General features: G+C 38.4%; 2 protein-coding genes across 3 annotated transcripts in view; one reads left to right on the top strand and one right to left on the bottom strand.

The window, feature by feature from the left end:
• Window positions 1-366, bottom strand: part of Tyw3 (tRNA-yW synthesizing protein 3 homolog (S. cerevisiae)) — an 18,982-nt gene extending 18,616 nt beyond the window's left edge. Inside the window, exon 1 of the mRNA XM_013016977.1 lies at window positions 46-366. Coding sequence (XP_012872431.1) covers window positions 46-288 — 243 coding nt within the window. The 5' untranslated portion in view covers window positions 289-366. The remainder of the gene's footprint in view (window positions 1-45) is intronic.
• Window positions 367-370: 4 nt separating this feature from the next.
• On the top strand, window positions 371-25,039 carry Cryz (crystallin, zeta (quinone reductase)). 2 transcript variants are annotated; one of them, XM_013016976.1, is made up of 10 exons: window positions 371-457; window positions 5,829-5,952; window positions 7,530-7,682; window positions 11,334-11,497; window positions 14,913-14,964; window positions 19,071-19,220; window positions 22,968-23,069; window positions 23,160-23,255; window positions 23,939-23,987; window positions 24,304-25,039. In XM_013016976.1, the coding sequence occupies exons 2-10, from the start codon at window positions 5,842-5,844 to the stop codon at window positions 24,372-24,374; spliced, it is 948 nt and encodes a 315-aa protein (XP_012872430.1). In that variant the 5' UTR covers window positions 371-457; window positions 5,829-5,841; the 3' UTR covers window positions 24,375-25,039. The 2 variants fall into 2 exon arrangements, with proteins under 2 accessions (XP_012872430.1, XP_012872429.1); XM_013016975.1 differs by having other exon boundaries at window positions 372-457; window positions 23,939-25,039.
• Window positions 25,040-25,512: the final 473 nt, after the last annotated feature.

The following is a 25,512-nucleotide window of genomic DNA, read 5'->3' as shown; positions in this document are numbered from 1 at the left end:
CCCCAGGCGAGGGCGCGGCGGCGGAGGGGCAACGCGAGGCCTCACCCCGTCCAGGAGCAGGACGCGGCCGGCGCAGGAGCTGGTGGTGACAAACTGCTCCCGAGAGTTGAGGAGCCGCACGAGCTCCACCACGTCCTCGTCCACGCTTCCTTTGCGGCTCAGGTCGGCTCGGTTCAGACGCTGCGCCTTCCACCGCCCGAACTCGGCGCTGGGGTCCACGGACGCGCGGGTCAGACCGCGGCCCGCGGGGCCATCGCGGCTGTCCAGCCGGCTCCCGGGCGCGGCCATATTGGGACGGACGGTGGCCGCGGAGGTCCGTACTTCCTCGTCGCTCCGCGACCTCGAGGAGGCGGAGTCGCGAGGTGGGTGGAGCCTGTGAAAGCTGGCAACGGCCAGCCCGCTGCGGCCCTGCAATCCGGGAGGGCCGAGCAGGTTCCGGTCCCCACTCTAGAGACAGGTAAGTGGTTTAGAAAAATAGAAGATGTCCCCTTAGTTGCGTAGTTCCCCCCTGGCTGTTTCCAGTGGAGTCTGTGGATTTTTTTTTTTTTTTTGGTGCACTTCTCTCCCATTTTGCTCCCCTTCCCCGCGACAGACACGCAGACAGACACACAGACACACTGACACACACAGACAGACACACACAGACACACACACACACAGACACACACACAGACACACACACATACAGACACACAGACAGACACACACAGAGACACACTTTCCCCAGTGCAAAGGAGGAGAGGCCATTCTGCCAAGCTTCTCCTGGGCTGCAAGGGCCTAGCAGCAAGTCACCTGGGGTGTCTTCCTGACCTCCCAGCCCTGGGCTCCAGTGGGATCTGTGGGCTCCAGTGGGATCTGTGCTTAGGCTCTCACAGCACAACACCGGGCCCAGGGCCAAACTGCTGGAAAGCATTCCTCCAGGTTCCTACAACCCTAGGTCTCCCCAGCTCCCTTTCCTCCTGCAGCCTCCAGCCTGCAAGCAAAGGTAGCAGGCTCCTTTGGGAGAGAAATGTGTATATCTTTATCGACCCAGTGCCCTTCACCTAGAATAATTTTCGAAAGAAAAATTTAAAAAACGGCAAAAACACTGTTGATCCTTGGTTGTGTCTGCTGACTTCTTAGAGTTCAGTGTGGCTCAGGGACCATGCATTAGCGATTGAACCCTGTGAAGGTTACTTTTTGGAATGCTTGTCCTTTTCTACTGTGAATGGCAGTGAGTCAACAAGCCTCCTGCACTTGTGTCTGCTCATTGCTCTAGTAAAACCATCAGCTAAACTCTCCCAACGCTGGAGAGCACCCTGCCCCTCAATCAATCCAAATTTAACCCCTCAGACGCTTAGGGGTTCAGAGTTATCGAACTACTCCCCTTATCAAATGGGTCTTCATATCCACATTAACAAGCAGAGAATTTTCTCTAGCCACATTAATTTTGTTTTTAATATATGTATGGAAATGGAAGTGTGGCTCAAGTGGTAGAGTGCCAGTCTGGAACAAAACAACCAAGCAAGAGTTTAAAACTGTGAATTCAGGCCCCAGGCCAGCATAAAAGAAAAGTTTATCCATGAGCTGGTGGCTCACACCTGTAATCCTAGCAACACAGGAGACTGAGATCTGAGGATCTCGCTTCAAATCCAGACCGGGCAGGAAAGTCCGTCAGACTCTCATCGCCAATAATCCACTAGAAAACCGGAAGTGACCCTGTGGCTCAAGAGGTAGAGCACTTGCCTTGAATGAAGACCATAGGGACAGCCCCCAAGCCCAGAGTTCAAGACCCACGACCGACCAAAAAAATAAGAGAAAAAAATTAAATACATTTCTGGGTCATGAAAAATAGGTCTATATGGATCCAGTGCCTCTCTAGCAACTTCAGAGTCCTGACCCCAGTATGGTCAGACAATAAAAAATGGAATAGCTATCAAAATAAGCCAAGGTCCATACATCATTCTTGGTTAAAAGCAGCATATCTTTCCAAGTTTACATTAAAAACATTTTTCCTAATAATTTCTTGATTTTACTTACCTCATAAATGTGCCATGTTTCTGGCTTTGTGAATTAATTCTATATTAAAGTATACTTCTATCATCTTTCTTAGATGTTTCATTTAACATAGCCTGGAAAAAAGAAAATTACTGTTAGAAGAATTTTAAACTTATCAGTAGAATTGGCAACTTTTTAGTGGTAAATAGGAAAATCAAAAAATTAAAACAAAGTTCTCCAAATGATTTTCAAATAAATAGATTAGTAGATTAATTAATTAATTAATTAAAAGGCTTGTTTGAACCACAATTTGTTTTTTTTTAAGCACTATCGAACCAGGTCAGCCCTGTTCATTTTGGGAACACAAAGGATTTAACCTTAACTTTATGTTTAGGTATGCTGCCTGTCAGATGTGCCGTGAACATCTGTGGGTGTTGCAATTCACCTTCACAAGAATCTCTTTTATAGATAAGAAAATTATAATTAAAAATTATAATTATAACACATCTTTTGTGTTTCTACTGGAGTTCCTGAGTTACATACATTAAAAATTTTTGAATTCTTAAGTAGATGCCTTAAACATAAGGTATGTGATCTTATTTATATCATATTATTGTCCTTCTAAAATTTGTAAAGCAAGAGTTTTGTTGAAAGTTGTAGAAAGCCAGCCGAGAACGCTTGAAACACTAAATTTAAACACCAGTATGGCTATGAGAAAAATAAAATAATATGGTATTTTTTTTCTAGGTAATTAATGGTGATCTCTGCTAACATTTCAAAGGGTGAGATTTAAAGGATCACATAGTAAGGAAAGAAAAAAAAATCAACTAAAAACATTTAAGGCGTAGGACTTGCATTCTAGCTCTGCTTCAAGTCTCTAAACTTCTGATGTTTTCTCATTCATGAAATGAATGGCGATTTTATTTTTACTTCTCCATGAAGAAACAGTCTTAATTAGTATCAATTTCTACTCGAGAAAATAATTAAATCAATAGAAAGTGATTTAATTACTGACACTTTTTAAATAAAAGATATTGTTGGTCTTTGAGAATTATCATAATTACTGTTGGTGTGTCATGTTGTTTTATTCTTTTTTTTATGATTCTCTTTGATAGAGGGCCAGTATTATGAAACAGATGCTGCTGCTGAAGTTGAGTTCAAAGGCAATGAGCACTGACTGGAGCCTGATCAATCAGAATGGCAAAGGCTCAATGGGAAAAAAGATCAAGAGAAGCAGGGTAGAAATTAGTGCTGTCAAGGTCATGCTCTATCTCCTTACAAGCACTGTAAGACAGTGTGGTATGCTGGGCAAGGCAGGTGGATTCCTAAACTCAATATTAAGTCTTATTCTTTCATTGCTCCTTTCTCTCACTTTAATCAGTGCCAAAATGTAAGAGAAATAAATACGTAACGTACAAGATGCAGGTCCTATTTCAGGCTAATTTTGGTTTTATTAATTGTCCTTCTAATACTACATTAATTATATATAATGACTAATAATTGTATTATTAGTCTGTACAAAAAGGAAAGGCTCAAAAAGTTGATTGCCTTGCTGGAGGCCAGTGGCTAGTAGATGATAGAGCCTGGATTCAAACCCAGAACACTTAGTATGTCTATAGCCGACATACTTTTGTGACACCATTCACTTTTTGTCTAAGAAAATCCCAGTTTGAGTGATGACTTTAATACGCAGTAGTGAAATGTCTAGTAAGATTGGCCAAACTTGTGCTGGCCTGTGTCTGACATGTCTTTCTGCTTTCAGGACTGCCTCCTTGCCTCCTGGCTGCCTTGCTCTACTGTGTATTTAGCTTATGTCTTCCTGCAGCTGAGCTGCTCTTTGGAGGACTGTTTTGTCAGGGTACATTACTGCTAATGAACCTTTGGAAATTTCACTTTCTTCTTTGTGTTAGGCACTGGTTTAAATCACTCAACCAGAGGATTTTAAAATGATACAGATTTTGATTGTATCAAGAACTCCTCATTAATAACACCAGTTAAATGCTTTTGATCCCCACCCTCCTCCCCACTCCCCCTCCCCTCCCCCTACACACATGGAATGACATTTTGTAACCAGTATTGGCTGTATTCTGAGGAATCATGTGCTGAGCTCTGGTACAAAGTCTGAATTCTTTCATCACAGGTCCTAGTCTAACTCTCAGATTTTTAAACTACTTTTATTTGAGGGACATGATTAGTTCAGAAGTTAGCAAAAATGTTCTAGGTGATGGCAGGATTTAGCAATATTGGATTTGGGTTAGGAAATTATGATAATCTACAATTAAAATTATGGAAATATAAGCAAAACCCTTTCATATATTTCTACCAATATAGGAGAATTTCCAAAGTTATATGATTTTATAGACTAAATATCTTTCACCTTTTCTTATTTATTTATTGTTATTATTAAGTAGTTGTATAGAGGGGTTACAATTCCATAACCCAGGTTATGAATATACTGCTTTTGTAGTGTCACCCCTTCCTTCGCATCCCCCATTTCCCCCTCCCTCCAACCCACAAGTTACATACTACAGTTTTTATGTAGTATACATTGAATACAATTACTGCACTGTATTTATCTTTAACTATGAGTTTTCTTTTCAACTTATTATTTATCTTTAACTATGAGTTTTCTTTTCAATTTATTATTAACAGTGGTAAGACAAAGTTGGTTGAGCTCTAGCAATTTATAAAAGAATCAAAGGTTGTATACAAATTGCAAAGGTTGTATCCAATATTTTCTCCCTTTTATTAACAACATAAATCCAAGTGTTTCAAAACAATAATTCTCAAAAACGTGACACTGAAAGGACAATGTAAACTGCAGAGTTAAGTATAGCACAATCTAAAGTTTAGAAGAATTGTAAAATAGTAATACATATTAGCCAATTGCCAGTGTGCATGCCTATAATCCTAGCTACTTAAAAAGTTGTCAGGAGGGTTGTGGTTTGAAGCAGTATGGGCAGAAAGGTCCTTGAGACTTTATCTCCAAAATAACGAATGCATTGTTGTGTAATGCTTGATAAGAAATGTACTCACTATCTTGCCCATGTAATTGTAAACCCTCTGTATGGTATTTTCACAATAAAAAAAAATAAGGAACGCAAATCTGGTTTGGCAATTTGGATCTAGTGGTACAGTGCCAGCTGAGCAATCAACGCTGAGCAAACTGGAGGCCCTGAGTTAAAAAAACAAAAACAATATTGTTTTACTAGTGTAAACACATGTAGTAGTGGTATACCATGCTAAAGAATGATTAGCACTGACTTTATAGTAATCACCTCTTCAAAAGAGTAGTCCAGAAATAGGTTTGGAGATGGGTACAATTACATCTATAATGTTTTAGGTGATTAAAATGTTAACATTTATTAGAGCTAGTTACAGGTGTGTTTATTATCTTTCACTGTTTACAATTCCACATTTTAACAAAGAGATCTATTTATCTATATTCATAAATTTAATACTGGCTCCTGAAATTTCTAAGATGTTGAAAACCAAGCGTGCATGCGCGTGCGCGCGCGCGCACACACACACACACACACACACACACACACACACAAAATCCATCTATAAGATGTGGTATCATGCTATGTCTGTCCAGATGTTTTTGTTTGCATGTTTGATTCTCTTATTGAAGGCACTGAGTCCCCACAGGAAACAGAATGAATTATTTTGCTTTGTAGCTTAAGGATTTGTAAGATGAAAGGTCCTTAAACATGAAATGAGATCAGTGGTAAGCTCATGATTTAAATTGTTATTTGAAAAATCGTTTGATCTGCCCCTTTCAGAAGAAAGGGGGGGAGAACATAGTGATAGCCTTGATACAATATGATAATATATTATTTTTTTCTTAGACTCTAGATCACCATGGCAACTGGACAAAAGTTGATGAAGGCTATTCGGGTTCATGAATTTGGTGGACCAGAAGTGCTGAAACTGCAGTCGGATGTCGTTATACCAGTTCCAAAAGACCGTCAGGTGGAAATAATTACTCTACTCAGGCAATGATTACTCTGAACGTGAGACCCTACCACACCAAGTTAGTGTTCAAAGGAAGCAAACTCAAAATGGTTTATAAAGACATTGAATTAGGGCAGAGTTTCACACTGTTTGTCTATAAGGCAAAATTAATGCAAATAATAGTGAAATATGTATGAAAAGGAATGATTTTTGAGTATAAGAGAGATTTTGAAGTTTAGAATCAACTATGTAATGTAATTAAATAGCTATGAATAAAGTCCTAAGTAGTTCTGACATTTTTCTATTATAAACTTCCATAATTTTTTTTGCTACGTACTGGGAAGAGAATTTCCTTCCACATTCACGTTCTCTCACATATGATTGAAGAGAATTTTAATTGTAGAATTTAATCACCACTACTGGTTATAGAACTTTTTTCACTCAAAAGTATTTATTTTCATAACTGCACTCACTACCGCTCTCAAGTCTAATTTCTTAGCAAATCTTTACAATTTGGCTATAACCTATCTTTAAAGGTTTATTTCTTATCATTTTCTCAGTGGACTGTGTTGTAACAATATTAGAACCATATCCCGTATTCCTAAGACTTTCTTATTCCTTCTGACATTGTGCACAATTTTTCTTTTACCTGAAATGTTCTTTTTAAAAAGATTTTTATTAGCATATATTAGCTATACAAAAGGGAATTTCATTCCATATACATATAACAATGAATCCCATCAAACTTGCCCTCTCTATCTCTCTCCCTCATGCCCTCTCTCTACTTTTAAACCAAGTTTAATTGTTCTATTTTCATATGTTCATATAAAGCATTTTGACAGTATGCATCCTCATTCTCTCCCATTCCTATTCACCTTTTAAGGTCTACCTCAAATACTACTTTCTCTGAAGACCTTCTTTTACTCTTAAGAAAAACCCTCAAAAAATGTGTAAAGGGGTTTCTTTATAAGAAAGATAATCATTCTACATTAAGGGAAAATTGGGAAAATTAGCTCCCCTAGGAGATGTAATCTCAAAATCTAAGGGGTTCAACAATAGAAAATTATTTTCCAACTTATAAAGTGTTGGTGGGTTTTAACAATGACTTACGGCTTTTTTCATCCTACAGCTCTACTGCCTTTGGCAGTGGACTCTCTAGTTCTCCATGAAAGTGCAAAAGCACAGTGTGGATTGTCTGGGTCAGGTCTGCAAATGACTCTTTTGTTGTCACTGCAAGGACTCCATTTCATTGGTTAGAACCCAGTGCCTTGACTATTCATAACGATGAAGGGGGCCAGGAATTACTGTTCTTTTCATGTACCAAGGAAGAGAAGTAAATAGGCCTATAAATACATAGAGATCTCTTCCTTAAAATATTTATGGTATTGTTTTCCAAAACTGTTTTAAATATAGTATGTAAGCCAAGACTCTTACCTTTTTATTTGTACATTGTTTTGCAGAATTGAATGTGAGCTCCTGGAAGATAAGAGCTTATTTGTTTTTATTTTTATCTATTTTCATAATCTGCAGTTATTGCATAATCCTAAGACAATGTCTACATGTGCTGTTAGAACTGAAATACATTGTTGTTGCAGGTTCTGATCAAAGTCTATGCGTGTGGGGTGAATCCAGTGGAAACCTACATTCGCTCCGGTACTTACAGTAGGAAACCGGCCTTACCCTATACCCCTGGCAGCGATGTGGCCGGGCTAATAGAATCTGTAGGAGATCATGTATCTACTTTCAAGGTATTACATGTTTAATTATTTCTATTTTGCTTTAATGTCATCTTAAAATATTTTAGTTTATTTTTGAGGCATTCATAGGCTCCATTATATAATTTCTGCCACTTGGGGGACTCCTCTAGTCAGAAAAGAAATTACTTCTTATCCAGAGACTTTATTTTTTGGAATTATATAAAATGAATGCTGAATAATTTTTATATCTTCACAGCTCCACAGAATGAACTGTTATCCTGTTGATTTAATAGAAATGTGTAAATAAATAAAACAAATAAATATTATATCCTAACTCTCTGTAGTATACAAGCCAAGATGCTTTTTAATTCCTTTTGTAAAGTTAGTTTTATAACATAAAGGGATAGTTAACTCTTTTGAAGATGAACTAAGACAAGTAAACATGAAAGGTCATTGTATAGTTTCAGACCCATGAACAGACCGAGATCAGTGAAAGTGTTATGATCAGGGCTTTTGTTTGCTTCTTGTTTTGTCATGCCAAAAGGTATAAACAACATGGATAGTATATGCCTAGTGTGCTCATCTTCTAGTATCTTTCCTTAGTTTCTTAACCTGCTCAACTCTGGCAGCACATTTACCAAAATTAGGCTCGAGATGGAGAAGCTTACAGTGCCCCTGTACAGGAAGAGGAAGAAGAGGGCAGAGTCATACAGCTTTTCACTTCTCAGATTGTGTCGGTCTGGCTTCTGCCCCCAGAGCCCCACTGAAATGATTCTTGCTAATGTCACTAATGGCCTCTATATTGCTGGAGTTAATGGGCCCTTTTATGTCATTATCTTTCTTGACTTCTCAGTAACATTTGACACTTTCAGCCACTTAAGTTTTTTTTTTCTTAAACAAGAAAACAAACCTTTTTCTATAGTTTCAGTGGCATTTTCCGCTGTCTGCCTCTCCCTTTCCTCTCTGGGCATCCTGTCTTAGCCTTCTTTTCCTGGAGGTCCTTCAAATCATGATGCTATCCAGGACTCTTGGTCCCTTTTGAAACCTTGGGCTTTTTGTTTTCAGTACCTATTATGTGATGATTTTTGCACCCTCTTTGTTTTCACGACTGAGTGTTCTGTCTTTTAAGCGTTTTCTAGGACAGTGCTGTCCAAAATATTATTAGTCATAGACTCATTGTGGCAATTAAAATGATTGTCAAACTACCTTAAATTCACATTAAAAATCCAAGTTTCTAGGCCATCCAACATGTGATGTGTTCACATGGCCCAGGCATCGCCCCTATCCAGCTGGACAGTACAAATGTAGAATGTTTCCTTAGGTGCAGAAAGTTCTGCTGAAGAGTACTGACTGCATGGGGTTAGCCTGCAGGAGACTTTACTCAACTTATCTGAAACCGAGCCAGTCAGTTGTCACTGATGATCCATTCTGTGGTTGATTCCTGTGGCTTGAGGCTCACTCACTTGGGTGTCCCTCACTCAGCTCTCCCTGACTGTATCCAGTGTTTTCTTGTTGCATGCCCGCCGCCTGTAGCTAAGTTCAGGTTATTTTACCCACTTATCTATCTCTCTCTCTTGGACACTTAACTTGTGCTCCCCTTTCTTTTTGCCCCTGAAATCTTTCCTTATTCTAGGAAAAGAATCATTTTTCTAGAATGGAATTCTGATTATTTCATACTTCCATTTTGATTCTTGAGTCTGTTGCTTGCAGATGTCAGGTATTGCTGATGCACTCCTTATGGGATAAGGTTGTCTTATGCTCTCTCCTGCTTGTTTTTTCACTCTCAGCTCCCACTCCGCCTCTTTTGTAGTTCAGTCTTTAGTAGGGAATGGACTGTTCTTCTCTGCATATCCCATAGGCTCTCATGTCTATGTGTTTGTTCATATTGGTTCTTTTGCTTGGTAGAATTAATGTTAATCTAATAAGCGTGGATTTGAGGTATATCATACTCCAGCTTTCATTGCTTTCCATTTTATCTCCTGAAACTATTGCATACATACTATAGACTACTAACTTTTTCATTGTGAATAAATGCTCATAAACTCTTTATTCTTGCTTCTATTCCTTTGGTAACTGTTTTCTTCACCTATAATTGACATCTCAGTTTTAGTTTTCAAAATCTTCTTCTGTCTTTTAAGACCTGTGTCAAATATTTGCTTCTATGTAATTTCCTCACTTCAGAAATAATTCCTTTATTTTTTTGTACCTGCCCTTGATGATTCTCTGTGCTTGCCTTGCTTTTACAATAGATAGAAATAACTTCCTCTTTTTTTCTTTCCTCTCACAGTTTAGGGTGCTTAGGATTAGGGACAATGTCTTGGTACTAAATCACTTTTTTAGAACTCAAACAATGCTTTCCATGCAATAAGGTTTTAGTAATGAGTTACAATGAAACTAATTCAGAATGTGTCTTGGGCTGTGAAGATGGCTCAGTGATAGAGTGCTTGCCTCGCATGTGTCTTAAGATGTAAAAGTGAGATTTATTGGAACATAGTCCTTTTTGACCATTTCCTGAAATACTGTTGGATGAAGATGCTTGTAAATTCTGAGATGCCCTTTGAATCTTTCTTTGTATTTCTCCCACTGTAGAATACCTTTTCTCATTTTTTAAAATGATAAGATGGTATAATATATACTGGACAGTCTTTGCTGTTCTAAAGAACATGTATTTGTTCTTCCAAGGAAGAAAATTTAGGATAGATAATTACAGTGGCATTCTAATTTCACCTAGCATACAGATAACATTGCTCATATAATGCCATCCAGGTGTTTTACAATAGTGAAGGCCCAGCGACTCCCTGTGACTAGTTCCTATGAGTGAAGAAGTGAGTCCTGGCTCATCCTGTTGTTGGAATCCATACTTTTTGTTGTTGGTTCCACACTTCGTGGGGTGTATGCATGAAAAATAATGCGAATACAAGAGTGAGAAATCCATGAAAGGGATTTAGAACCTGTGTTTTATTTGTGGAAGAAACTGTACTTTGTTTCTTTCCTTAGTATCGTACACAAAATGTAAAGGTTTATAAGAACGCCATTTCCTACCAACTTGATTTGAGGATACTATGAAACTTATTTGTACTTCCAACAGCCTTATTGGAGAGTTGAGATAATTAAAAAAGAATACTTGCCTTACATAGCCTGTTGTGATGACCACATAGGACACTGAATGCAGAGCCTAGCTCTCAGTAGAGGCAAGTTATCATCATGATCATCATCATCATTACCATTATCATCATACCACTCAAGAGGCTCTCTGTTTTCCCATTTTCTTAATTTTTTCTTTTTTTGTTTTTTGTGCTGGTCCTGGGGCTTAAACTGAGGGCCTGCATGATGTCTTTGAGCTTCTTTTGCTCAAGGCAAGTGCTCTACCACTTGAGCTCCGATTCTGGCTTTTTGTTTGTTTGTTTGTTGAATAGTTTGTTGAGTCTCATAGGCTTTCCTGCCAGGGCTGGCTTTGAACCAAGATCCTCAGATCTTGTTAGTAATTAGGATTGTAGGCATGAGCTACTGGCACCTGGATTAATTTTTCTTTTCACTAATTTTATTTTTAAAAGTTCAAACTTATTTTTATGAGATCCAGTGTTTTAGAAATCAGTTTATAAATACTTATTTCTTGTCATAAAGGATACTTCATAAGGAAGTATACCCATTTGGCCATGACTTTACAGCCCTGAAACCTTTATTATTTGATCTCTTCCCCAGAAAGGTGACAGAGTTTTCAGCACCCGCACCGTCTCCGGGGGCTACGCCGAGTATGCTCTCGCCGATGATCACACTGTTCACACGCTCCCAGAGGATCTGGACTTCAAACAAGGAGCCGCCATAGGTATCCCATACTTCACTGCTTACCGAGCTTTGCTTCACAGGTAATGACACACTCAGTAAACTTTAGAGCCAGCCTCAGAGGTGGGCAGTGCTAACTGCCTTCCTTCCTGCCACCCATCCATGCCTCTGTCTGTCATTTTGAGCTATTTCTTATTTATCATTAAATATTTATGGAGCAGAAACTGCTAATTTGTGAGGTTTTGCTGACCACTAGGGATACAGAGCAGAACCAATATCCTCTTGATGATGCCTCCAGACTAGTGAGGGAGATAAATCCGAGTAATAATATTTATAGATAATGTAGAATCTTCAGTGGTGAAATGCACTGATGTGTATAAGGGTTTATAGAATCATAAGGGATATGCCTGTGTTGATGAGATGCTGTTTCCTGGAGAAAGGTAAGACTTGGATTATTTTTAAGGCTTAATTCAAATACCCTATTGTACATTAGAATCTTCTAGGCAGAAGTTTGAAAATATAGTAGAGAGCCCTATGCCCTTAGCACCACTGGGACTAGAGAATCTATGTTTTCATCAAATCCCCTAGGCATTTAAAGAGAATCAGAAAGAACTTGCTTGAGAAAGAGCGCTTGGGAGGGACTAGAACATTCTTAATAATAGGAATAGTGTGGCATGTGGAGAAAACAGCATGCTATCTCGGGAGAGGTATAGCAATTGTTTTTGTTGTATTGAAATTTTCAAGTCAAAGAACAGCAAAGAATAAAGTTGGAGCATGGTCTTAATAAATATTAGTTATCATAATCTAATAGGGTAGGTTTCAGATTGTAGAAAGCTAGACAATAGAACATTGTTCTGTAAGGGATTGGAGGTCAGGAAGTGTTTTCTACCCATATATTTGAGACTTATTGATATTATCTATATGCTGTGAGAAGGTTGTAATTTAGGACAGGAATGGAAATCCCATAGCAGTCTCCCTTGGACAAATCTTACAGGCCAGAGAAAAGGATATGAAGTGAAGAGGAGAGACAACTTTAGTATAGAAAAATCATGAGCATTTAGTAATCGTTTGTAGGTCAAGAGTGAGAGGGGAATGGTGCTTAAGGGTACTTGAAGCTTTCTAGCTTGGCTAATATAGAAGTGTGGCAATATAGCAATGCGATCTGTACAGAGAAACCAGCAGTCAGACTTAGCAATTAATAGGTCATCAGGGCTAGGAATGGTGGCTTATTTTTACTATCCCAAATACTTGAGAGAAAAGATCAGAGGAATCATAGTTTAGCAAATCTAATCACAATTTAGGAACAACTAGACCCTGGTCAAAAGGTTTAGCGAAATCTTGTCTTAATAAGCTTGACATGGTGGTGCACACCAGTGATCGGAGAGCTCTGAGGGATGCCTTAATCAAAATTGAGAGAGCCTAACTGAAAAACAGCTGAAATAAAAAGGGCTTAGGAGCAAGGGTCATTTGACAGAGTACATACAGGAACTGGAAAGCCCTAAATTTTAAAACCCAGTACCACCACAAATAAATAATGAATAATAGTCTTTGGTGACTTTAATCAGACTTGAACATGTTTCTAGCCGAGAAAGCATCTAGTAGAGGGATAGGGGATAGAATGCCTGATGGAAGAAGGTCCTATGTAAACCAAAATAGAAAAGACATAGTACATAGGTAGAGAGATTGACTCTATTCATGTCAACTAATGGAAAGATAGCTGATCCCTAAAACCTATAAGTGTAAAGATAGTATAAGTATGGAAATGTAGGGTAGAGAGGGCAGTGCAGTGTTGATAGAACTATATGTGATTGCTTCACTTTTCCTAATTAAGTAGAGACAAAGTAGTCATTGGAGAATTAGAACTAAAGAAAGCCAAAATGTATGGATAATGGGATTTTCTTTTATAGAACTTAGGCATTTAGATAAGTTACAAAGAAGCGTGGTTTGAACATTAGTCCAGGGCTGGAGTATTGGTGTAAAAGTGTAATAGTGCAAAGAAAATGAAGGTACTGTAGAGAGAGACACTGGATGCTCTTTCATGGGGTGCTGGCCGAGGAGGGAAGGAAATGATGGGCAGAGGTAGACATGGACAGTCAGCAAGCTCTTTGAAAACCTGAAGAAGAGCTCTCAGCAGGGATTATATTTCTCAGCTGAAATGATTGCTGGTGTTACCTTAGAAGTGGAGAAGTCTGGGATTGTGATAGTAAACTTTCTTCTTGATGAATATTGAAATCTACAATAGGGATGGAATTATAGAAGAGAAGACTTTGTATTCATCTTCAAGCACTAGGAGACATCATGGGTCAAGTGGCATGCACTGGCAGGTGTTCAAGCCTGTGCCATGAGCATCAGGGGAATATGAATGTGTTAGCATTTCCCAGAGACAGAATTGACAGGGATGTTACATGAAAATTGTGGAGCTTTGGCAAGTCTAAAAATGGATGGGATAAACCAGAGGGCTGGAGACTCAGGAAGATCTTCAGTTTATGCAGAGTTGCTTAGGGAGGTCAGTCTTTGTCCTGTGCAGACCTTTGCCTGATTGGAAGAGGCTCCACACACTCACTGTAATACCTTTAATCAAAAGCTATCACTTTAATTGCTAATCTCATCCAAAACCATCTTCACAGAAACATATAGAATGATGCTGGAACAAGTATGAGATGCCTCATCATGTTGTATAGATAGCATTAGCTGTCACCCCAACTATGGAGAAAAACTGTCCTAACTGAGAACACAAGGCAGGATTTGCCACCCTTTTTTCTCTTTCATTTCTGGGTATTTATGGAAATATGTCCTTAGTGCTCAAGGGACTGCCTGAAAGATTTTCTAAAATATTCATTGGGGCAACTGAGGGTGATATCTCATGCCTGTAAGCTCACCTGCTTGGGAGGCAGAGATCAAGAGGATCATGATCTGGACATTTAAGGAAGCTCTGTGACAGAGTTTGTTGTCTCTACTTTGCTGACTGAGCTAAGCTTCTTGAAATGAGAGCTTACATGCCAGTGCCATCTGATGTTCACAGGTATAGAAAGCAAAAACATCTTATTGCCCCTGGCCACAATCAGTCCAGTTGCTGTGCTTACCTGTCCATTACTCTGGCCTACACAATAAAGACCGAGCTATAATAAATCTGCCTGAAAACGCCTTCTGTGGACATATGTAGGAAAGAGCAACTCAAACCCCTTTTGACTTAACAGTTCCACCTTTACTCACAAGAATTTCAGCCTATCTGATTCAGCATCGTGCTTCTAATTCTGGCACTCAGCAACCCCCAATTTAAAAAAAATGAACCCACATTTCCTTTGACCTGTGGCTCTGAAGATGGATCATTTGACCCTGTGGAGTTCAGCGAATACTTTGGGCTATGTGACAGGATATATTTGCTCTTTGGATAAGTGTTAGCTAGATTAAAGTTAGAAATTCCTTAGAGATAACAAAACACCTGACCCTAACTAGCTCCGAAGCATGAAATGATGGAATCTCTCCCTTCTTTTGCAGTGCCCATGGGAAAGCTGGAGAAAGTGTTCTGGTTCATGGGGCAAGTGGAGGAGTAAGTCATCTTTTTTAGAGTGATATTTATATAAGCTGAGCATGGACTTACTGTTTTCACATTATAATCTTTTTAAAGGTATAATCATGGGGTCTTTTTTCCTTTTATATAGTGAAGGTTTTATAAAAAAATTATATCTTCTCAAAGATTGTTCCTTTGTCATTACTGGAGCATTTCTTAGTTAATAAATCAACAGAGCATCACATCAAAAATGTATGTAGTAGAGTTTTCCATCTAGATTGGGTGTGGACACCAAGATACACTGGCCTTATGTTTGCCTTCCAATAACATATGCTATCAGAACATTTGTTTAGAATTTTAAACAGCTCTAAAGGTTAATATCAATTCCGTATTCTCTTAGATAAGGAAATAAGGCTCATTAAAGCTTTACCTGACTTGTCCCAGATAGCACCACACAGCCACACTGTGAGTTCTCAGTCCCTTCTATCTTCCCTCCACTGTGTGCCTGCTGAGCTTTGATGACATTCGCAGAGTGCACAGTGTACAGCTGTATCCTTAACACCGCAACCCATAGCTCAAAATGCTAATGTGCAGGGAGAGGACTCAGAACTTATCAAATAAGCCCTTCATGGAAATCACCCAGCACAGGGCTGTCAGAAACCTCTTCAAGAACCAGCTGCCAAACTGCCTTTGAGGAGCTTAGAGAAAAAGTTAAGAGCTCAGAGGATGGAATTTAACAAGAAATGCACATGACCTCTATCCTGCATGTAGAAGCTTCAGAAATTTTGGGGCTGAGATTTTTTGCTTTAAATAAAAATAAATAAAAGGCTTAGGATGAGATGGCTCACCTTAAGCAAGCTGTTATCCCCTTTAAAAGTACTGTGTATTCTTGGGAGGAGATGTAACGAGATGACTTATTGTATACCATTTTATGCCCAGGCTGAGGACAGTGGTATACTGATACTATGCATCTACCCTTAAAAATGGCCGAATTATTGAAAAAACTCAGGTCATTTTGTCTTCTTGTTTTGAATCATGAGATTTCATATCTTCCTGTATACCTCACGGAGATCAATTCTGAAGGATTTCACTGAGCCAGACTATTTACTAAAGCACCAAGATGGTCCCAATGGGGCTTGAGAAAATATGAAAGATCAACCCTGTCAAAAATCTTCCATTGTTGAGCTTTCATAGAAGAGGTTATTTTGGGGTTAAGTTAAATTTAACCCTAAATCACTGAAGGTCTGTCAAGAAACGTGTATTTATTTAACTTGTCTTGCTTTCTGAAAGCTAGCATGTGTTCTATATATAAGAGAAATATTTTGGTCAGACAAAGAGAGAAGAATTTAAAGAAAATCTTTTTATTTCCTTTGCCCTCTTGTAGCCAGTTGCTTCACCATGATTGTTTTTCTGCTTTTAAAGTTAAAATCCTCAGTGTTCTCAGAGCTGGCTGAGTTTGTTAAATCCCTGGCTGGCAGGGATAGGCTGGCGACTGGTGAGTGAAGCGCTTCTGATCCCCCTTGCCCTATCAGAGGGAAACAGTGCTGAGCTTTTTTGCCTTGCATCTGTTCGTGCTCTCTGTCCTCATTTAATTCAAATTCCTGTGGGATTATGTCTTACATTTAAAATGCTGTGGACTTAGGAACACAGCTATAGTTTCAGCGTGTTGATAGGGAGTGCCCTGTGTTACTGTTAGTAAAGTAAGAAGCAGAAAAACAATTTACACAAACTGGTACATCATCTATTGAAAGAACATCCCTAGTTTTATTGTTGACAACAACAGAATAAATAGTACCTTTTCAAAAGCTATTGAGCAACTCTTTGTAAACCTGAGCACACAGAAATGTATTTGCATTGAATCTTTGGTTTAAAAAGAGACCTGTATTTTTTATTGGAAGAGTAGCCAGAGTTGGTTGTGCTGACTCCATAATGTTTTGTATCTCACTGAAATGGTTGTTTTTGTTCCTTTATCCGAGGCTCCATTCCATTTATTATCTGTTTCTTTGTTTCTGCTGGATCTGACAAATCTCTGCCATATTTAGAACTCAGGTCGGGCTCATCAAATTCCATGGGCCTCATAATTTCTAATGTCTATTTCAGGCCTGGGAGTCTGTGATGGCTGCCATTTCAGGAGTTTCTCTCATCATTTTTTAAACTTAATTATTTTCTGTTTGCCCCATCCCATCCTACTACATCAGTAGTTATCAATAAGGTGTGGATGGTTTCACGTCTTCTCTTTTTCTCCATAAGGACGTTTGTCAATATCCGAAGGAAGAGGAGTCTGGCATCAAGTGAACAGAAACCAAAATAGTTCAGGATAGTTCTCCACAGCACAGTTTCCTGGCCCAAAAATGTTAAAAGAGCTCTCTCAAAATGTTACTAATTTGACATATAATCAAACACATCTCCAAGTACTGCTACTTAAATAATTGTGTTTTACCTATATTCTATTTTCTTAAATTAACTGCCCTCCTTTTTATTTTTACAGCATCTATGTAGCCTTGGCTGGCCTCAAACTCACTATCCTCCTTCTATCTTCTAAATTCTGGCTTTATAAATATTCACCACCCAGCTTTCCTTCTCTTTTGTACTAAGCACATTTGTGGAATATTCTAGCAATTCCACCTGATTCTGTGGCTTTAAATACCTAGAACATGATGAATCTCAAACTTATATCTCCAACTATCCTTATCCATCTGATTATAGAACATCACTTTGGTGAGTGTTGTGCAACTCAGCATAGCCAATTCTAAGTAGATTCTTCGTGCTTTTAGTAAGCTAATACTCTGAGTTAGTGCGACTAATCAGACTGACCAACAACCCTAGAGTGGCTTTTCTCTCCACCTTTCACTTCACTATATGAGGAAGTCATCTCAGTTTACCTCAACTGTACCTGAATTTATTATTTCCACTATCAACTAGCTTAGTCCAAGCTTCATGTCTTATCTAGACTTATTTGATGGATTTCATTTTCCCATGGTCTTCATTGGGTATGCTTTGAGTGATCTTTAGTGATGACTAAATTGATCATATACTCCCTTGCTTAAAGCTATCCAATGATCCTGTGATAGTCACTTTATAGGCCATTGATCACTGCCAAACTCCTGTGTCACTCAACCTCTCTAGACTCATCATCATTCTTAACAGCATCCATCCCTGGTCCATGCTAACCCTCTTCTGCCCTTTGAACACCCTCAGCACATTCTCAGTTGACCAGTTAGCCATGGTCATGCACCTCGTCAGCCCCCAGATGGCTGCCCGGTGTTATTTTGGCTGCTGCTCACTTTCTCAGGTTTTGTTTCTTCATAGTGGCCATCCCTGATGACATAAGCTGTGGCTCTTTCAATCTTGTTTTAAGCCAACAGCCAGTTTGGTCTTTTTCCTGACACTATTTTTGGAATTTATTTTATACATTTGTTAGTATATGCATTGACTGTCTAACCCTCTACTTTGAATGTAATCTTCTTGAATTAAATACCATGCCTAGCACATACCAGTCATTTGAAAAAATGCAGCATATGGATAATTTCATTATCTCAAACATGTACCTGTGTCTTTATTTAAGTAGTAGAGGTCTTTGTTTTTGAGTATGAAGTATTCAATTTGTGGAACCATAAAGTTAATGAGCCTGTTCAGGTTGTATAACGCTTACACCTTTTACACAAAGCAGATGCTAAGCAACCATTTTTGTGCAGTGGTTAAAACTCAAGTTCTGGCTAAAGGTATAGTTCAAATGGTAAACTATGTCTTCTTGGGAAGTCCTGAGTTTAATCCTGAATATAGCCAACAAATAAACCAACAAACAAAAAAACTCAGGTCCTGTAGTCTGATTTGCTCTGGCTCCTGATTCTCTATCTGCGTATGACTTAAGCAAGGTACTATATTTTAAGCAAGGCACTATATTTTAAAGCTTAACTCTATCTGTAGAATGGAAGGGGACATAATATATAAGCCATAGGATTATTGTGAAGTCAAAATAAGCAATGTGTGGGAAGTCTTATTATTATACAATAAAAGTTATTTTCCCTACTTATTCGTTTATACCCTAAGTTTCTTAAGAATCTGAAAATTGCTCTGTATATGTAATAAATATTTGCAAGCTATGGAGAATGTATATAACTAGTGGTTTATATTTTATTTTGCAGGTTGGATTAGCAACATGCCAAATTGCTAGAGCTTATGGCTTAACGGTTTTGGGCACAGCTGGTACTGAGGAGGGACAAAACATTGTCTTGGAAAATGGAGCCCATGAGGTGTTTAATCACAGAGAACTTCATTATATTGATAAAATCCAGGTAAAATTGTGTATAATTTTTAAAAGTGAAATATTATTAGAGCCTCACTTGTTGTTTTATAAATCCTTTTGCCAGCTACTCTCTCAAGGTTATTTGCTTGTTTGGTATTCCTGTATGTATTTTTATATCTGTTATGTGTTTTATAGTTTTAATTGACTTAAAAAAACAGATCTACAGTACCATTTTTATATTATGCATGTGTATAAAATAAAATGAAATCTCTCTAAATTGGTGCTGTTTAATTCAAATTACATTTTAGGTATAGCACAACCTAGTATTTATAACTCCTGATCCAAGTTATCCATAGAGACTGAGATGCCACCTCAAACTAAATCTGTCTAGCAAGGGAATGAAGTTTTTAAGGAAAAACAGTTCAGTGTGATGATAGCATTTAGTGAGGTTTTGTTGCAAATGCAGAGTTCAGAGTCATTCATTATTTTGCAGCTCTGAGTATGAAACTCAGGACCAAGAGCATGCTAGGCAATGCTTTACCACTGAGCAAACCCTGATACAAACAGATTCTGAAGTTCTCCTATTTTATTTTGCTCGCAGTTTACTAAATAGTAATCCTCAAACCACTTCCTCATGTTGAGAAGAGTTAGCATTTCTTAGGTACTGAGTATTGTATGGACTAAGTCATTACAAACTAAAGAAAACTGTAAGGAAGAGTTTGTTGCCACAAAATCACCTTACAAAAACACTAATGTGTCCAGACAAGCTAGAATCTAGCTCTTAACCCTGATATTTTTTCTCTAAGAATATTTACAAATAGGAGTAAAGCCTTGGTTATTTTATGAATATATTTCTGTTACTTAGCAGCAATCTGACTTTAAGACATGAGGCCTTATGAATTTTATCTTGTCTACTGATTTCTTCTGTTCAGGTCGCTACTTCTCCCATCTCAAAGAGCATCATTCTTCTAACTTATCCTCCCATTCCTTTTTTTTTCCCCTTTACCACCACACTTTAAAAAAAGGAGTACTTACTGCTTTTTTATCCTCTTATTCCTCATTACAGTTTGGCTTACATTCCAACTACTCAGCTTCTCGGGGGTCAGCAAGGAGCTCCTCCCTTCCTCCTTTCTGTCTTGTCTCTGTCTTTATCCTGCTTTCTTCTCCATGAGAATACCTCTCTAAACTTTTCTTCCTGAAGCTGCTGCTTTTCTCACTTCACTGACTGTACTTGTAGTCCCCTTCCTTGTCATCTGACGTACGTATTAACATTTTCTGAGCTTTTCCCCCTTCTTCTTGTCTTCCACATACTGGACTTATATCACAATTGTTTCTATTCCCTCTAGTGCTTCAAGCATTGCACATATGCTATCGATTTTCTAAGCTATCTTTGGCCCAAGTTCCATTCTTTCATGCCTTGAGCCTGCTAGACATTGCCATTCATCTGTTCACCCAAGACAGCCTCTCATTTACATACCTACCTTTTAAAAAATTAACTTTTTCATTTGGAGAGGTAGTGATGGGATTTGAACTCAGGACCTCACATTTCTTAAGCAGGTGCTCTACTACTTGAGACAACCCCTCCGCCAGTCCTTTTCTGTCTTTATTTTTCAGGTAGTGTTTTACATTCTTGCCCCGGGCCACTTTTGGACTACAGTCCTCATACCTGTGCCTCTAAAGAGCTGGGAATACCGTTGAAACTACCAAACTCGGCTTGTTATTTAGGGTGGGAAATTGCTAAGTTTGGCTGACCTTGAACACCATCCTGCTAATCTATTCCTCCTTAGTAGCAACTGTTAGACATGCACCATCACACCCATCTCTTTCCTACTCAACAAGTTGTCATTTCATTCCATCAGTTTCATTTCTGATAGACCTTTCATTTTCTCTTCCATTCTATTGCTTAGTTTAGATCTCAGCTTTTCCAGGATTGTCTACTATTCACAACTAAGCTAATCTTTTCTTTGTCATCTCTACCCCTAGAGTTATTAGTCTCTCTTTAAAAGTATCTAGGAGTAACTCAAATAGAAGCTCTATGAAGAGAGGAAATTTTGATTCTTTTGTTTGGGTCTGCACTTACAGTACCTCAATCAGGCTCTGACGCATTAGTGAGCTTGAAAAAGTTTAAGTTCCTTAACATGACATTCAATGTGTTTTCATGGCCTTTTCCAATTTACAGTCCCCTATAGTTTGGATAAGCATTTCTGCTGGGCCATGTGTCCAAGGCTTGGGCTCCTAGCCCATGATGCTGTGATTGGGAGGTAATGGAACCTTTATGAGGTAGAACTGAATTAAAAGGCTTCGGTTATATGGAGTATGCACTTGAACGTGATGTTGGGACTTTGGACATCCTCTTGCGTTCTCATTGCTTCCTAGCCTTCATGAGATGAGCAGCATGAACCAACATGCACACCTTCCCATGATATACCTACTGCCTTGCTATAGCAATGGGGGCTACTGACTGTGCAGTGAAATCTCCACAACTGTGAGCTCAAATAACCTTTTTCTCTTATAAAGAGGTGATTTATGTGTTTTTGTTAAAGTAGCAGAAAGTTAACACACTTCTCTCTACTGCTTATCCTTGCCCATACATATCCCAGCTTTTCTTGTGAGTTTCCTTTTGATTCTTGTATTGGGACTTACTGTTTACCATATCTACCTTCCCCTTCTTGTCTACTTCTATTTTGCTGAGGAAACTCCTTTTTTTCTCTCAAGGCCCATGTCTTTGACTCTGTGACACCTTCTCTACCCACTGAAGGCAATCCAACTTTAAATGGTTTCTTGTATAGCCTCTGACTTATTTCTGCTACCATAGCACATAATCTATGTATTAGAGTTAGAGTTAAGAGTATGATGTTCTCTGTCTTAACTCCTACCTTTGTTTTGAGGCTGATATTTCCATTCTTTTTTTGTCGTTGTTGTTGGTCATAGGGCTTAAACTCTGGGCCTGGGTGCTGTTCCTCAGCTCTTCAGCTCAAGGCGAGTGCTCTACTGCTTGAGCCACAGCACCACTTCTGGTTTTCTAGTGGTTTGTTGGAGATAAGAGTCTCACAGACTTTCCTTCCCAGACTGGCTTTGAACCACGATCCTCAGATCTCATCAGCCTCCTGAGTAGCTAGGATTATAGGCGTGAGCCACCAGCACCCAGCGATATTTCCATTCTTTGCACTCTATGATAATGTCTGGCATAGGCATTTTTGTTTATCTGATTTTGTAAAGTAAAATAATGAAATATAGATATATGTTAGCTTTTATAAGAGACAGTTTTGAATATGGGGAAACAATATTAGAGTGCCCAAAAGAAAAGTTAGTATATGAAGCACAGTGTAAAGTATTTAGAATAAAACTGAATGTGAGTAGGCATCCTTCAACACTAGATCCCAGTGTCTTTATATCTCCTCCTCCTTTTAAATAAAAATGACAATCCCCAGGGGGATTTAGATTTTCTTTAATTGATAGCTCATATCTCTGTAAAAGTTCATTTAGAAGTTAGGAATTTTCAGCTAAGGAAAAAGTAGTTTATGCTCAAACTGAGTCTAGCATCTGAAAATTTCTGTTAAATTTTATGTCATTATGGCAGTTTATCAAGTATATGTAAACCTTTATCATCTTAGCTATATGGCTGTTATTTTGGAATTACATCATATTATATCATTAGATCATTTTAAAATTTGCAGTGTCTTAAAAATGTAGCATTTTTATATCATTTGACACACATTTCTATAAAACATAGTCCTATAGTAGCTATTCAAAGATTTGCGATTTCTCATCTTGTACATTGTTTTGTATTTTACAGAAATCTCTTGGTGGAAAAGGCGTTGATGTGATTATTGAAATGTTAGCTAATGTAAATCTTAGTAATGACTTGAAACTTCTGTCTTCTGGAGGACGAGTAATAGTAAGTGTTTTTCTTTACCACTTGGAAGTTTTGCCACAGTTACATACTATTTTGAAATAATCTTTAACTGTAGACATGTTTTCATAACAGATTGTTGGCAGCAGAGGCCCTATTGAAATAAACCCACGGGACATCATGGCAAAGGAGTCTAGTATAATTGGAGTTTCTCTCTTTTCATCCACCAAGGTAAATTGGTAGATATATAGATTTTGGTAACTTAAACATTGGTACAATTTACCTACTCTGGCAGACTGATAGTTAACGAGCTGTTCAGGTTAGTTAGCTCACTACAGGAGCAGATAAAAACTAAAGGGACAGTAAGAAGGACAGAATAATTTATTATCTATGTTCAGGACATTTTTATTTTTTTGGTCGGCCGTGGGGCTTGAACTCTGGGCCTGGGCGCTGTCCCTCAGCTCTTCATCTCAAGGCGAGCGCTCTACCACTTGAGCTACAGCGCCACTTCCGGTTTTCTAGTGGTTTATTGGAGATAGGAGTCTCACGGTCTCTTCTGCCCGGGCTGGCTTTGAACCGCGATCCTCAGATCTCAGCCTCCTGAGTAGCTAGGATGACAGGTGTGAGCCACCAGCGCCCGGCTTCAGGACATTTTGAGAAAGGAAATAGTAGTAGTTGTTATTTCAAGACAGTTAGAATTTTGCAAATACCACTGACCCACACAAACTGAGCGTATGGTCACCCTTCTCATAAGGACTTTTTTCTATAGTTAGTACAAGGTAGCAAAAAACACATATTTGTAAGAGTCTCTGTATGGTGCTACTCTTAGATATAGAAGTTTTTTTGATGTTTCTAAAAATTTAGTCATCTACTCGAGTACAAAAAAAAAAGTACTTTGTTTTTTCTTTCCTCAGGAAGAATTTCGGCACTATGCAAAAGCCCTTCAAGATGGAATAAAAGCTGGTTGGTTGAAACCTGTAATAGGATCCCAGTATCCCTTGGAGAAGGTGGCTCAGGCCCATGAAAATATCATTCACGGCAGTGGGACTCTTGGGAAAATGATCCTTCTCTTGCGATGATTAATGCTGTCACAGACTTTCTGAGTAATTAGGAGGGTTTTTTTCCCTCAGTATTATAAATACTGCCTTTAATTAACATTCATTTGATTCTGTAAATTTCATACATTAAAAAAAACAAGGTTTCTCTGTAGGGAGCAGAGACAATGCAGTAAAATTTATTTCATAGCTGACAACATTTTCATGCCTCATCTCTCACTCAGGTCCAGGGGTCTCCAAAGGAGGAAGTGGCATAATGGCCATGTGGCTTTGGGCTGCATCTCAGAAATTCTAACTTGACTAATTCTGAATCTTTGACTAAAATGTGGTAATTCAAAATTAGACTGTTAGATTTCTGAACTTACTTTATTTATGAGTCACTAATCAACAAGACAGCCCAGAACTGTCTGATTCAAGAGTTTTTGGACTGAAAAAGCAAACAAGCATACAAACAAAGTCCTTTTATGAATAACTAATCTCATCTAAATCCATAAATCTCGTGTAAGGACAGAAATAAACAATATCCAAAGAAAATTGTTAGCTTTCCTAATACTTCCCAAATACTAGAATATTCTCTGCATTACTGATTGATCATGTGTGCTATAAGGGCTTCCTTATCTTTACCTTGTGATTCAGACAGATAATTCTTGATTGATTTGATTTCCAGAATACCTTTAGAATTACCTACTTGGGTGAAACTTAAATTACTTAAATTAATGAGCTTATAAACCTAGCATACTGAGAAGAGTCTGAATTTGTTTTTATAACATGATAATCTATCATAAAGCCTATAGAAAATGAAATCTTGTGTTTGACTTATCTGTCTTTGTCATTTCTACCTTCCGTCACTGCTTCCCAGTTCCTAATGGCTACTTGCTAATGGTGTTCCCTGTAGGAAGCTATGTAAAAGGGTAACCTTTTAGACATCTTATCACCAACAGTATGTCCAGTAAATTCGTTTCTTTTTGAGATGGACATATCTTTCTGTTTCTTGTTATTGATTGACTGACCTGACTTGTTCAGTTGATTGACAGTTTGTAATTTGAATGTGGAATCCTGCTGAATAGTGAAAAATACGTGTTATTAATTCCTGCATTTGGTGTGGGGGTGGTGGGGAGTGTCATTGATTTTTGGCTTTTTGTGTCATGACTAAAGTGTTTTGGCTATTAACATTTTTCAGTTTCATTCACTGTTTTGCAGTTTATCCTACAAAATGACAGTTTGATTTTTAAATTATCAAAATGGTAATGTCATCAAAGCATAGGCTAGCATATAATGGTGCCTCCTAAAGCAGGAGACTCTTTTCCATTCAAAAAGATAAAGGAATCAGGCTGGACTGCCTGTACCCCTACCTGCTCAGGAGGCAGAAATTGGGAGGAGTGAAGTTTGAAGCCAGGCCAAACAAAGAAGATAGTGAGATTCTATTTCAGCAA

Source organism: Dipodomys ordii, unplaced genomic scaffold (assembly GCF_000151885.1).
Source record: "Dipodomys ordii isolate 6190 unplaced genomic scaffold, Dord_2.0 Scaffold33, whole genome shotgun sequence".
NCBI classification, from domain to species: domain Eukaryota; kingdom Metazoa; phylum Chordata; class Mammalia; order Rodentia; family Heteromyidae; genus Dipodomys; species Dipodomys ordii.
This window is presented reverse-complemented; position numbering and strand designations above follow the sequence as displayed.